Source organism: Trachypithecus francoisi, unplaced genomic scaffold (genome assembly GCF_009764315.1).
Source record: "Trachypithecus francoisi isolate TF-2019V2 unplaced genomic scaffold, Tfra_2.0 Lachesis_group9, whole genome shotgun sequence".
NCBI classification, from domain to species: domain Eukaryota; kingdom Metazoa; phylum Chordata; class Mammalia; order Primates; family Cercopithecidae; genus Trachypithecus; species Trachypithecus francoisi.
Genome location: NW_022681474.1, coordinates 40379014 through 40394011, shown reverse-complemented (window position 1 = coordinate 40394011; position 14998 = coordinate 40379014). Strand labels below are relative to the sequence as shown.

Genomic DNA, 14998 nt, shown 5'->3' with positions numbered 1-14998 from the left:
GACCTGAACAACACTATCAACCAACCTGACCTAACTAACATTATAAAGACTCATAAGAAATAACAGCAAAAATACATAATTCTTTTCAAATACATACAGAACAGTCACTAAAACAGACAGTATTCTGGGCAATAAAACAAACCTCAGTAAATTTAACAGAATTTAAATAATACAAAGTGTGCCATCTAACCACACAAAATTATTATTATTATTATTACTATTATTGTTTCATTGTATTTGTTATTTATTTCCTTTTTAACCACACAAAATTTAAACTAGTAATGAATACAAAAAAGATATCTGGAATATTGCCAACTATATGGAATTAACAAATGTAAGTCTAAAGAATACAGGCAAAAGGAAGTCATAAGGCAATATGGAAAATATATTTTAATTGAATAAAACCAAATACATGGGATGCAGCTAAAGCACTGTTCAGAGGGAAATTTATAGCACTAAAACACTTACACTAGAAAAGAAGAATATCAATAATCTACGTTTCTACCTTAAGAAACTAGAAAAAGAAAAGCAAATTAAATGCAAAGCCAAAAGAACAAAGAAATTAGGACAGACAAAGCAGAAATGAATAAAATAAAAAAGAAAATAAAAACATTAATGAAACTGCCATTGCAAAATTATAACTGAGATAGTGAAAGAGATCTGACCTAATCAACTCCTTGCTTCTAACCTCCAGGCTGTCCTTATTCATTCCTGGGCATTGGTCAAATTAACTTTGGGAGGAACTTAGTTTATATTAATAGTTTAACTTCAAAACAAAGACAATAACAGCTCTTTCCTGAAACAAACCTCCTTCTTGCCTGGGGACTAGACTGCCTTTATAGGTAGGACTAACAAATTAGCCACAAGATTAGAAATTTTAGGAGTCATGTTGCTGGAGGGCACAAGATACTAAACCTCCCTAAATTGCTCCTCAAGATAACATCACTATTGCAAAATCTAAGATCAGGGCTTGAGATATTTTGCAGACCCTGCACTTGATGAATCAGCTAGCACCACCCAGATGGATAAACTGGCTCATCTGGTGGCCCTTACCCAGGAATTGACTCAATGCAAGAGGACAGCTTCACCTCCCTATTATTTCATCTCCAACCTGACCAATCAGCACTTCTGACTTACTGGGTTCTACCCACCAAATTGTCCTTAAACACTCTGATTCCTAAATGCTTGGAGAGACTGATTGGAGTAATAAAAAAAAAAAACTCCAGTCTCCCACATGGCTGGCTCTGTGTGAATAACTCTTTCTCTATAGCAATTCCCCTATCTTGATAAATTGGCTCTGTCTAGGCAACAGGCAAGGTGAATCTGCTGGGTGATTACATTAATAGTACCAAAATCTAGTTCTTAAAAAAAAATCAATACAACTGATAGACTTCTAGTCAGATTTAATGTGAAAAAAAGAAGAAAGTACAAGTTGTCATTATCAGCAATGGAAGATGGGACGTTAATATAAATATTAAAGATATTAAAATGATAATGAAAGAATATTACAAACTTTCGGACTCTAAATTGTATTTAAATGGCATTGTCAAATCCCTTTGAAGACACGTTTGCAAAAAATCTATAGCTAACTTCATACTGAGTTGTGATAGACTGGCTGTTTTCCCTTCAAGACGGATTAAGCCAAAGATATCTGCATCCATTATGCCTGTTTTACATAGCACTGTGGAACTGTGGTACTAAGTTACTGTGGTATTAAGTTACTGTGATTCTAAGTACTGCTGTTCTAAGTAGTAGAATAAGGCAATAAAAATAAGTAAAGAACACAGGAATTGAAAATGAGGAAATAAAACTGTCTCTATTTAAAAGTAACATGAGGCCGAGCACGGTGGCTCACACCTGTAATCCCAGCACTTTGGGAGGCAGAGGTGGGCGGATTACCTGAGGTCAGGAGTTCGAGACCAGCCTGACCAACATGGTGAAACCCTGTCTCTACTAAAAATACAAAAATTAGCCAGGCGTAGTGGCACATGCCTGTAATCCCAGCTACTCGGGATGCTGCGGCAGGAGAACTGTTTGAGCCTGGGAGGCAGGGACTGCAGTGAGCTAAGAGCATACCACTGCATTCCATCCTGGTTAACAGAGCAAGACTCTGTCTAAAATAAGATAAAATAAAATAAATAAAAGTGGCCGGGCGCGGTGGCTCAAGCCTGTAATCCCAGCACTTTGGGAGGCCGAGACGGGCGGATCACGAGGTCAGGAGATCGAGACCATCCTGGCTAACATGGTGAAACCCCGTCTCTACTAAAAAATACAAAAAAAACTAGCCGGGCGACATGGCGGGCGCCTGTAGTCCCAGCTGCTTGGGAGGCTGAGGCAGGAGAATGGCGTAAACCCAGGAGGCGGAGCTTGCAGTGAGCTGAGACCCGGCCACTGCACTCCAGCCTGGGCGGCAGAGCAAGACTCCGTCTCAAAAAAAAAATAAATAAATAAATAAATAAATAAATAAATAAATAAAAGTAACATGACTGTCAATTTGAAAAAAAAATCTCAATTTACAAAATCACTCTTAGAAATAATAAGTAAGTTTAGCAAAGTCAAAAGAAATAATTGTATTTCTATAAACTAGCAATGAATAATTGGAAATTAAAATTTCAAAGCTTGTACCATTTATAATAGCACAAAGCACATACAATATTCATGTACAAATCTAACAAAGTATGAGTAAGATTTATATGCTGAAAATTATAAAACACAGATTAAAAATTCTAAAAAGATCTAAATTAATAGAGATACCATCTTCACAGACTCGATACTGTTAAGATGTCAATTCTCTCCAAAATGCACTACATGGTCAACAGAATCTCAAAGTCCCAGCAAAATTTTTTATAGAAATCAATAAGCTGATATTAAAATTTACAGGGAAATGCAAAAGAACTAGAATACCCAAAATAATTTGTCAAAAAAGTACAAAATCAGAGGACTTATACTATCTGATTTCAAAATACACTGTACAGTGATTAAGACAATGTAATATTGATGAAAGGATAGACACATAAATCAGTGAGATAGAATAGAGAGTCTAAAGATAGAGACCAAAGTATACGGCCAATTAATTTTTGACAAAGGCGAAAGGCAAGTAGAAGGAGAAAGGCTAGCCTTTTCAACAAATGAAGCTGAAGCAGTTCAATATCTGTATATGAAAAACAAAAACAACCCATGACCTATGCCTGGCACCATATACAAGTAATAACTCAAAATGGATCATACACTTAAATGTTAAAACTAGGGCTATAAAATTTTGAAAATAAAACAAGAGAAAATCTTTATAATCTTGTATTAGCCAAGACTTGTTAGACATGCTACCGAAACTATGACTCATAAAAGAAAAATTTTGATAAAGTGGACTTAATCAAACTTGAAAACTTTTGCTCTTCAAAAGACACTGTTAATAAAATGAAAAAGGAAGATATAGACTGGGATAAAATATTTTCAAAACACATATTTCAAAATGACATATCTAGATTATATAAAGAAATCTCAAAACTCAATAAAAAATCAAACAACCCACTTTTTTAAACGGACAAAAGATGTGAACCAACTTTAACCAAAGCTGATGTGTGAATCCCAAGTAAGCACATGAAAAGGTACTCAACATCATTAGTCATTAAGAAAATGCAAATTATGACCACAATGGCATAGATATCATTACATACCTATTGGAAAGGCAAAAATTGAAACTAAAACTAAAACAAAAAGATATTAACAGTATCAAGTTATATATAGCAAGTGAGTAGGACTGGAACATTCATACATTGCTGGAAGCAATGCAAAATGATACAGCCAGCCACTTTGAAAAACAGTCTGGCAATTTCTTACACAGTTAAACATACATGTATCACGAGACTTAGCAATCTGACTTCCAAGTAATCACCCAAAAGAAAACATGTCCACACACAAATTTCATGTTCACACAAAATTCTATGCAAATGTTAATAGCAGCTTTATTCATAATCACCAAAATCTGGACTAAATGCCCCTCAGCTTATAAATGGATAAACAAATAGTAGTACACCCATACATGGAAAACTGCTTGGTAATAAAAAAGAATGAACTACTGATACATTGCAACAATATAGATAGACCTTATATGCATTATGATAAGTAAAAGAAGCCAGAGTCCAAACTATGGTATGACTCCATTTGTTTCTCAAAAAGGCAACATTTTAGGATCAGAAATAGAATCGGCATTGTCAGGAAGTGGGGATGGTGGGGATGACTGGGGATGGTTGACTACTAAGGTACAGGAGGTAATTTTCCAGGAAGGTAACTGTTCATTATCTTGATTGTTACGATAATTGTCAGACATCTTTGTCCAGAGTCTACACATGGGTTAATTTCATGGAACTCTACACTAAGGGTAAATTTTGCTATATGTAAATTATTCCTCAAGAACCTGTAATAGATTCTATCTCAACTTTTCTCCTTAGTACTTTCTTGGAAAGAAATCTACTAAGTGAAAAAAGCCAGTGGAAGAATAATATAGATTATGACTTCCCAGTTATATGAAAAAATCTGGGGGGATGGGGTGGTTAGGTGGTGAAATATGTGTAAAATATGGAATGATTTTAACAGTAGTTACTTCTGTTAATGAGCATTTAATATGTAATGTTTTGTATTAAAAATAGTCTCTAACATGAATTAAAAGATATGGGAATGTTACCTATCTTTAAAAGTTTCTGAAGGCTTACTCATAATTCCTGTACTTATATCATGGACCTGTATTAATTTTCAGACTGGCACCAGTCCATGGACACCTTTGAGTAGTACTGATATAGATAATTTCCTGGAATAATGATGTAATATATATTTTCAAAATTAAAAATAATAACGAGCAATAGTGTAATATAAATATTATGTAACTTTTATTAAATTCATCTATTCTATTTCACCATATGTAGTGTTCCCAAGCAACAAAAGGAGATCATAAAGAAATATGTAAAATATAATCCTATCTATACTTCATAAATATGTGTCTTTCACATATATAGAAATAAAATTCTAACAGTTAATATATAAAAATACAAGTATAAGTAGTTATTTCTAAATATAAGCTTTATTCCTTTCCTTGGTATTTATTTTCTAACTTATCTACAATACACATGTACTACTTATATAATGAGAAAGAAATGTCTCTATTTGTTAAGTTGAGAGAAAGATTTGGAGTCTATCGTTCCATCTCAGAGGCCAACCTCATCATACCTGTAGGTCCTTTCAGCATATGTCAATAGGGGTTCCTGGGAGACCAAAGTCTGGACCGCCTATTCTGAACAATACTGCTCCTTTCAAACCCATATTTACTACCTTCCTACTGTGTGTGAAGGTACCACAGAGGACACAAAAATGTGTGGCACAGCCTGTGGCTTCAAATACCTCTAAGCATTTTTGGGGATAATGTGGCAAGGAGGGATTGAGGTCCCCAGAGGCTCTATGGGAGAAGGAAACTCAAGATGAGCTATCAACACCACTGTTATTAATGAAAAGGTAACACAGTTGAAGATGTTCTAGACACAGGAACCAGCAGAAGCCAAAACATTGGGTGGGGGAACATGAGACCTCAGCCTATTGTGACTATGATGCAGGTATATGAGTGGAGTTGGGTTGGTTATTTGGAACTTGTTAGTGACCCTGGTGAGGGCCACATAAAGGCAACACCAGGAGACAAAGCCAGACAAGGTTTTAGCAATGTGGATACAATATGAGCAGTAAAGGAACTGGGACAAGACTTTTTAAGTAGGGCAATGAAGGAAAGGGAAAGATGGAGGAGAAGGAGGAGAAGGAAAGGAGTATGGAAGAGGAGGTGGTAACAACGTTAGACAAGGCTTGATTTTCTTTCTTTTCTTTTTAAAGAATCAATGAAACTTCATCTATCAGGTGGGAGAAGGAGCTAATGGTAAAGAAAGAGAGATATAAGGGACACAGTGATTTTGTTCAGAAGGCAGAGTTGCCGGTGGGAGGTCTGATGAAGGCAAGGAGGGGAAGATCTTTTTTTTTTTTTTGTCTATAACAACTCTCGACTTGGCTGGGTGTGGTGGCTTGCGCCTGTAATCCCAGCACTTTGGGAGGCCAAGGCGGGTGGATCACCTGAGCTCAGGAGTTCAAGACCAGCCCGGCCAACACGGTGAAACCCCATCTCTACTAAAAATACAAAAAATGGCTGGGCGTGGTGGTGGGCACTTGTAATCCCAGCTACTTGGGAGGCTGAGGCAGGAGAATCACTTGAACCTGGGAGGCAGAGGTTGCAGTGAGCCAAGATCATGTCACTGCACTCCAGCCTGGGCAACAAGAGTGAAACTCCGTCTCAAAAAATAATAATAATAATAACTCTCCAACTTAGTTCATGGTGCCCTAATTGTCTCAGTAATATTTTCCAGGGAGAGCCCATGGACCAAAAGAAATACCTAAGAGTTCCATTTTATGGAACAACTTAATAAGTACTTATGTCCTAATAACTCAATAGCCATTTGATTTTAAAAAATGCATAAATTGAAAGGAAACATTTTTATTTCATTCTTCAAGGTTCACACTTGTTTCCTAAAGGGATGTGTGTACCTACTGGGCCCTGCACAACTTCCTTAATATTGGAATTGTACATATTAGGCACTGCCATCCACATTTCCTATTCCACACACACTTGCTTTTAATCACAGCAACTACCAAAAATAATATGCAGCTTTGCAAAGATACAGTATTATCCAAAGAATTGTAGCATGATCTAATGATGAAACTGTGAACCACCTGAGCTGGTAATTTACATGGAGTCTGTCAGATGTTATATGTGGTTGTATTGCCTTCAAATGTTTAAAATACCCTGAAGCATCCCTGTGAATCTGCTGCGGCACTCTGGGGAGTCTCAGCACACAATTTGGGAATGACAGGGATAGAGGAAGAGAGAGAGAGAGAGAGACTGGATATAGGGCTTCCTAAGGTGAAGAGGAGGGATATTTGAGCAGGTTCAGAAATAAGTATCCAGGTCATCATTGGGTGGCTCTCCAATAGTTGCAGCCCTCAATTTACATTTGTAATTAGGTTCTAAGCACCGGAAAGCTGTGCTAAGCAGATCCTGCACTGCATAGCCTACATAACTCAACATAATTTCAGGATTACCAGTTCTTACCACCCCAGCTTACCTGCAGGGTGTGAAAGTCCTCAGCTAATTGTCCCATGATTCATTAACTAGGGGAAATCATTTAAGTGCACACTAGCTAAACATTGACCAGGGTCACCATTTAGCCTTCAGGGGAAAATGACTCTCAACAATTTCCATACAGCCAAATTGTCCCACAGGCTTCAGAAATGCCAACAACCTACTCCTGAAATATGCCCTAGGGTTACTTGGCTCAGGGCCAAAAGAGACCAAGAAAGTGTCAAAAGCCAGTGAAAGGGGGATATGGTGGCTCACATCTGTAATCCCAACACTTTGAAAGGTCAAGGCACCAAGATCACTTGAGGCCAGGAGTTCAAGACCAGCTTGGGCAACATAGACCCCATTTCTACAAAACAATTTTTTAAAAAAATTACCCAGATGTGGTGGCACACACCTGTAGTCCCAGCTACTCAGGAGGCTGAGGCAGGAGGATCAATTGAGCCCAGGAGTTTGAGGTTACAATGAACCATGATCACCACTGTACTCTAGCCTGGGTAACAAAGAGAGCCTACCTCTAAAAAAAGGGGTGGGAGTTTGGGGATGAAGGCAGTTGGTGGGAGGGGGATGCATGGCAGGGAGGAAGCACCAGGGAGGCAGATCCTGGGGTGCGATGAGCAAGACTGAGCACCCCCAAGTGACTATGAGTGAGCTGCCCAAGGGCCATGAGGACTGCCAGGCCAAGAAGAAGTGAGGTATACAATGCCCAGGCTGCAGTCTCTCCAGGACACCCCATTTACTTTCTGATCCTTCAATTAAAGACATGCAGGGGAAGTGGACAAAGTGCAGAGATGGTGTCAAAGAGAAGGAATCAATCTTTATGAAGAAATGTTAATAGAGCCGAAGTTCAGCCCAGAAAGAAGTCCATGCATAACTTACCATGTATATAAAGATCTTACACACACACACACACACACACACACACACACACAAACACGTTTATTTCAGGAGGACATATTGGGGTGGGCATAAGAGAGGATTTCTGAAACACCAAAGTGAAGGATGCTGACATTTATTGAGTACTCGCTATTTTACAATGCTTACAGCAGATATGATTTCACAGTTGAGAAGAGCAGGCTTAAGGGTTTACTAATTTGTTCAAAATCACACAGCAAGTAAACAGCAGCAGTGAATCTACCCAAGTTCTTAAAGCTGGATTCCTTCTCCTTCTCTTACAAAGATGCAGTAATATTATATGTGGTAAAATACCCATAACATAAAATTTACCATCTTGACCATTTCTAAGTATATAGTTCAGTAGTGTTAATTCCAGTCATGTTGTTGTACAGTCTCCAGAACTCTTCCTCTTCCAAAACCAAAACTCTGTACCATGAAACAATAACTCCCCGTTTCCTTCTCTTCCCAGCCTCTCACAACCCCTATTCTACTGTCTCTCTGAATATAAGTAGAATCATATCTGTCTTTTTGTGAGTGTTTTATTTCACTTAGCACAATGGCTTCAAGTTTCATCCATGCTGTAGCATGTATCAGAAGTGCCTTCATTTTTAGGGCTGAATATACTGACCACATTTTGTTTCCCCATTCATCTGTCAATAGTCACTTTGTTTCCACCTTTTGAATATTGTGAATAATGCTGCTATGAACATGGGTGTTCAAATATCTCTTAGAGATTCTGCTTTCAATTCTTTTGGGTATACACTCAGAAGCAGAATTGCCAGATCATATAGTACAGTAATTCTACTTTTAATTTTTTTGAGGGACCACCATACTATTCCATAGCATTTTTCATTCCCACCAACAGCACACAAGAGTTCTAATTTCTCCACATCCTCTTAACCTCTCTTTTATACTGCTGCCCATAAGCAACCAAACAATGAAATGGCTGCTGCAAAAACCACATATCCCCAACCCAAACCTAGCCATAGTGAAACTGGCTTCACTGCAGCTGCCCACCAACCCATAGCAGGATAGAGCTGAAGTTTGAGAAAACAAGCCCACCCTCTAATTCAGAAAGGCAGTCCAGGCAATGGCACCTGGGTCCTCATCCCTCGGAGGGGCTGCACCAACCCCTGAGACATTCCCCAGTATACAGGAGGTGCTTAACAGTAGCCCACACTCCACTATCCCCAGGTATCTCAGGTCGTCTCTCCTCCTGGTGCTCAGTTTATTTTCCACTGCTGACATTGCCAGTGACTACACTGAAAAGCTGTGTCAATCGCTTCTTTGTCTGCGAGAAGGGCATTTATCATTTGCTGTTCTAAATCTGAAAACATCATAACCAACTCGTGGGCGTTGGCTCACGTTACACTCTGTAATTTCAGTTAGTGAGTTAATGGGAAAGATGCATTAACATTCTGTTTGTGGTTTAAAATACATATTTACACAGTTTGACTTTTCATATCCCCAAACTTATAATTTATCCATCATTATGTTCCCCATTCTCTACTCTTAAACATTAACTGCCCTTATTTAGGTGATGAAAGATGGGGAGGGAGGCTGTGGTTGTACTGTGCATATGGAAAGCTGATCAGCTCAGAGCAGAGTGGTGCACTCGTGCCCAGTGGTCAGGGAAGGGAAAGGCTCTGTCGAAATCTCTCTGAGTTAATGGGTTCATGCAGAGCTGTCGCCTCCAAGCATAACAGACAAGGATGACTGAGCTGGAGTCTGCATCAACTCTACCATTTTATGTCCAACGCCAGACAGAGCCATGATTCTGAGCCTGCATACCAAGAGCTCAGATTCCCCTCAATGTGGTTGCAGAGGATCCCAGGACAGTGGTAAACTTTCTACTTCATCTTCCTATATGTTTTATTATAAAATGTCTTCATTTTTCACCAGTGCAGTTAACTTCCCCAATTCATTCTTAAGTCACATGTTTCTCTGTATTTCCATTGACAATCAAACAAAGGGAGGAAGTATTACACAGTGGAAAGGATGCAGGCTTTGGAGTCAGACCGCCCTAGATTCAGATCCCAGCTTTGCCATTTACCAGCTGTAGGAACTTGAGTGATTCACTGAAATTCTCAGAGTCTCAGTGATTTCATCTGTCACAGGAGGTAGATGAGAGTGACCTCATGAACAATGGCCAGTGTTTTCATCGTGTATCACGGCACTCTATTCATTACAACTAATTTAGTTCTGCTACAATCCTGTATAAAGAATGGCAAGAAAAGTGTCTTTTTCACCTCTAGCCTCAGTGTCTTGCTCAATGACTTCCATAGAGTAGGAACTTAATAAATGTTAGGTGTGTGTTGAATTAATCACAGGGACAGAATTGTCATACTCAAACTAATGAGAACAATTAGGAGGGCTTTGTCTAGAAAGAAAGTCAAAGACTGAGAAGGGATCCTAACAGAATCAATAGAATCACAAAGAAGACAAATAAAGAGAAAACAATTGTTCATTCTAGAATATGGGAAGAAGAAGGAAATCTTACAGCTTGAATGAAGAAGTAATTTTAAGATGATGGAAGAATTATTTTATTAACCTTGTAGATTCATTGCCTCCAGAATTAGTACAAGCTGAAATAACCAATATATTTCAAAAAAGTTTAAGTAAACCTACCAATGAACCCATAAGGAATGGACTGGCCATTAACGAAAAAAGTAATTAAGAAGTAAGCTGGGTGCCCAACAGATTTCCCTATTGAGAGCCTGAGTTTCCCTCCTGCCCAGCTTCCCATCCAGATATTGTGTATCAGTTTCTAATTCACATTTCTTTCCCTTGGGGCCTTCAGTTTATTGGCAAGCAATTAAATCCCCACCCTCAAAGTCTCAACATACGTTTTTTCCAAAAAGTAGACACATTTTAAGAGAACCCTCCTAGAGATAAATCAACCCCATCCTCAATCGGAGGAATGAAGCTTTGCTGGGACAAGGAAGACACTTTGAGGAGAGGAAGGAGAGCATTCCTCACTCAGCTCATTCCAGGGACAGAAGATGGTTACAGGTAGAGCAGAAAGGAGCATCCTTTCCTCTCTGCTGTGACCATGACTGTCACCCAGCCTCAGCTAGATTACAACAATGATGGATCACTCTCTGCTCTGCCAGGTTTAGGTGCCACTGTTGGATAGTTCTGATGGTTAGAGTTCTTTTTGTGTGTCTGTGAAATTTTGTGTGTCTTGCTGTCAGCCAGGCTGGTGTGCAGTGGTATAATCATCGCTCACCGCAGCCTCAACCTCCTGGGTTCAAGTGATACTCCCACCTGAGCTTCCCAAGTAGCTGGGACTATGGGTACACCATGCCCAGATAATTTTTTGTTTGTTTGTTTGTTTGTAGAGACAGGGTCTCCATGTTGCCCAGCCTGGTCTTGAACTCCCAGGCTCAAGCAATCCTTCCACTCTAGCCTCCCAAAGTGCTGGGATAATAGGTGTGAGCCACCACACTTGGCCAGTTAGAGTTCTTGCTATATTTTCAAGCACTAAATTTGTGTCACTGAGCAATGGAATAATGATTGCTGGTTTATCTTTTCCTTCCTTTTGGGCCCCTCTATTTGCAGTTTCATTGGTCCTGCTTTTGGCCTACAGAGCAGGACAACAGACACGATCCCTCTTCCACATGAAGCCCTTCCAATATTGAACACAGTACCTCTGGCACCCCCTTAGCTCTTTATTCTCCAGGCCAAATTCCCATCTCTCTCTACAGCTACACTGAGGACCTGGCTTTGAGAGACTCCTATTACCCTCCCAATATGATCCTGTATGACTAACCTTGCTGGGTAGATGGAAATTTTTGTCTCTCTTGGGATAATTACCAGCATGGGGTGTGGTATGCAAAAGCTTACGCTATGCAGAAGTTATAGAGAACACAAAGGCATAAAATTAGTGTCAGGGCCTCTAGGAACCTTAGGGATAACCCAGTCCCCACTCTGTTTGTAGATAATCTGAAAGTCACAGAACAAGTAAGTGGTAAAACCTGGTCAAAAGCCTTGGCCCTACAATTCCTAGGACAGAACAAACAGTTCTGCCCTACACTGCTTCCTTGGATGAAGACAGCTAGTACCTGACCTCTGTTTTCCCTGCTATAACAAGAATACCCCTGTGTAATTCCTCTACCTGACACTGGGGTGCACTGGCATGCCACCCGCCCCACCAGGCAGCTCTGAATGCTCGCCAATGCCGGGGATGATTTACAGGGCCTGTCTGGGAGATGATTTTCCAAGAAAACACTCCATATAATTGGCCTTTGGTATATCTCCTCCGTGGTGATTTATTTCTGTAGGACAAGCCAAAGAACGTCTCTCCCCACCTCTGCAAAACCTCCGGTCCCTGGCCTCAAAGTTCAGCAAGTTTCTGGCCAGAGAATGTTCTTCCTCTCCACCCACTCAGCCTTTTTTTCTGTGGTTTGCAATCTCATTTGCTAAATATACTGAGATGCCCTGTACACAGCGGTCTGCAGTTCTAGAATGTGCCTGACTTCCTTTGGCTGGGAGCATCACTCATAAATCACAGTGCTAGCAGCTGCCATCCATTTATATCCATGACCTATCAGGACTGAAAGCTCAAGTTCTTCCACGGTGATGCCTTTTTCATTCAGGCCCCTCCACGACAGTAAAACTCTCTCTCTCCCACACATATACACGTGAGTATTTAGCTGTGTGGTAGGCATAGAGAAGGGACTTGGTGAACACTTACTGAATAGAGTGTGTAGAAATATTCAGAGTAACTTTAAACTTGGCCACTTACTTATGAATGTTGAGTGATAATTGCATGCCTAAGCTAAACTGCTCTGAACACAAACCTGGATGATGAGTATGATGAAGCACATTCTCAGTGGAGGAAACTAGGGCTTGTTAAAGAAATAAACAGTGAATTTTCCCAGTCTTGCAAATAGCTTCTGACATTTACCAGCCTACAGCCACGTTTTACCACCCCCATTGACATAGCCATTCCCCAGAAGTCCCTGAAGGATTTCCAGAGGTGAGACAATCCCAGAGAAGGAAAGGTAGAAAGTGTAGGTTGGTGAGAGTGAACTCTTTCCCAAAAGTTAGGAGGGGTGCTCCAGTTAAACTCACCCCACTTAGCAGGCCCCCCGGCAAGGAAGTGCTCTGAACTTAGGAAGTGCCTAGGCTTTCCTGAGAATGGGGTAAGGCGAGGAACTAGAAAAAAATCAGAATATGTGTTCACTGGTCCCCAGAAGAGAAATTTGGTTTCATGTACGTCAAGGGAAGTCTTTAAACTTGAGAAGACTAAAAAATTGAGGGGGGATGGGTGCAGAAGAGTGAAGCACCAGGAGGAGGAGGTGGGAGGAGTCAGTGACTGATCCCCATTGCTGGGAACAGCTGCTGGGGGCAGATGCTTGTGTTCTGTCAAACATTCCTCTGTCTATAGAGGCTATCTGCAGGTGAAATCCTTCATGAGGAAGAGGATGGGAGTACGAGTGTGAGGGAGAGCGGGGAGGAAGCCAGTATCACTAGAAAAAAGGCTACGTTTAGCTTACATGGAAACAAACACCTGAGGCCAAGTCTACCCTGCAGACCAGAAGGATTTTCCAGGCAGGACTGTCCTCCCTTGGCTGTCCCAGGCAGACCAACATCCCACAGCATTCTGCGGCAAGATGGTGGGAGACAGGAAAGAGACCGACTCTTCAAGGACACAGGGTCAGGGTGGGGCTTAGAGAAAGGAAAGTCACTATCCCTGTGAGGTAGGGTCCAGGGAAAAGTAAAGTAACCCTTCCCTCCACCCCAGCCCCAGCCAGGCCATTCTTCAGCAGTGTGTGGGGCGAGCAGACTTGATCTTGGCTGGTGAAAGAGGCTTTCTCCTCCCAGCTGCTCCAGGGAACTGCTGGAAAATACAGTGCAAGATTGCATTACCAATTTCTGTTGGCCTAACACAATGAAAACCCACATCTAATTTGCTGTCCACTATCCCCCAGGTCCCCTTCAGCATTTACTGCTTTCCAAATATCTTCCTCCCATTGAATATCTGTGTTTCAGATTATTTGTCCCCAGATGTATTAGGATGCATTTACTGCAGCTGAATCTCATCTAGTGATTTCCTGTCCATATGCCTGACAGCTCCAGGTCCCTTTATGTCACGTCTCTGTCATTGGTGAGGTTTGAAATACCTCTCCATTTAGGGGAAAATACAGATATAATTAGCATATTCTTTACAACCTTCTCTAGGTTATTAACAAGGATGCAGAGTACAACTAAAACAAAAATCCCAGTGCCACCCCATGGCCTCCGATTCCCATCCTGCGTCTCTCTCCAGTGCTGCAGTGAAGTGGTCCATTCAGTCCACTGAAAGAGCTTGTGCTGAGTTCCCTCAGTCACAAAATAGGCAAAAGGACCCTTGGTCCAGTGTAATGAAGATGACATTGAGCAAGGACCTAAGAGAAGTAGATTCTAGTCCCACCTCTGCTATTAATGAGCAATGTGACCTTGAGTAAGCCACTTCTATAGTCATATGGCTAATTGTGAATAGGTTCACTGTTAGTCCTCATAAAAGAGCAAACGAAGATATTAATAATTCTGATAATGTCTTAACAGTGGCTAATTTTTACTAACCTACTACTAAGTGCCAGATACTTTACATATATCATTTTTAACCTTCAACATAAACCTATGAAATTAAGTTTCAAAGCTGCATTAGCCAACAAGAAAACTGAACCAAAAGAATTCAAAGGACTTGCCAAAGGTCACAATGATTGAAAACTGTGACTTGAACTGAGTATCTTTCTGGTTTTAAAAAAACATAGTATGGCTGGGCACAGTGGCTCATGCCTGTATTCCCAGCACTTTGGGAGGCCAAGGTGGGCAGATCACCTGAGGTCAGGAGTTCAAGACCAACCATGGCCAACATGGCGAAACCCCATTTCTACTAAACAAAAATACAAAAATTAGCTGGGCGCAGTGGCACATACTTGTAACCCCAGC

At 40.5% G+C, this 14998-nt stretch overlaps 1 protein-coding gene across 5 annotated transcripts in view; it reads right to left on the bottom strand.

The window, feature by feature from the left end:
* The window catches only part of LRMDA (leucine rich melanocyte differentiation associated), a 1134568-nt gene that overhangs the window by 457066 nt on the left and 662504 nt on the right, over positions 1–14998 (bottom strand). Inside the window, exon 6 of one of the 5 annotated variants that reach the window (XM_033209747.1) lies at positions 11447–13904. The exons of the other annotated variants lie outside the window; for them this stretch is intronic. Within the exon in view, the coding sequence (XP_033065638.1) occupies positions 13827–13904 (78 nt within the window). The 3' untranslated portion in view covers positions 11447–13826. Of the gene's footprint in view, positions 1–11446; positions 13905–14998 lie in introns of those variants that run through there. 5 annotated transcript variants of the gene reach the window in all.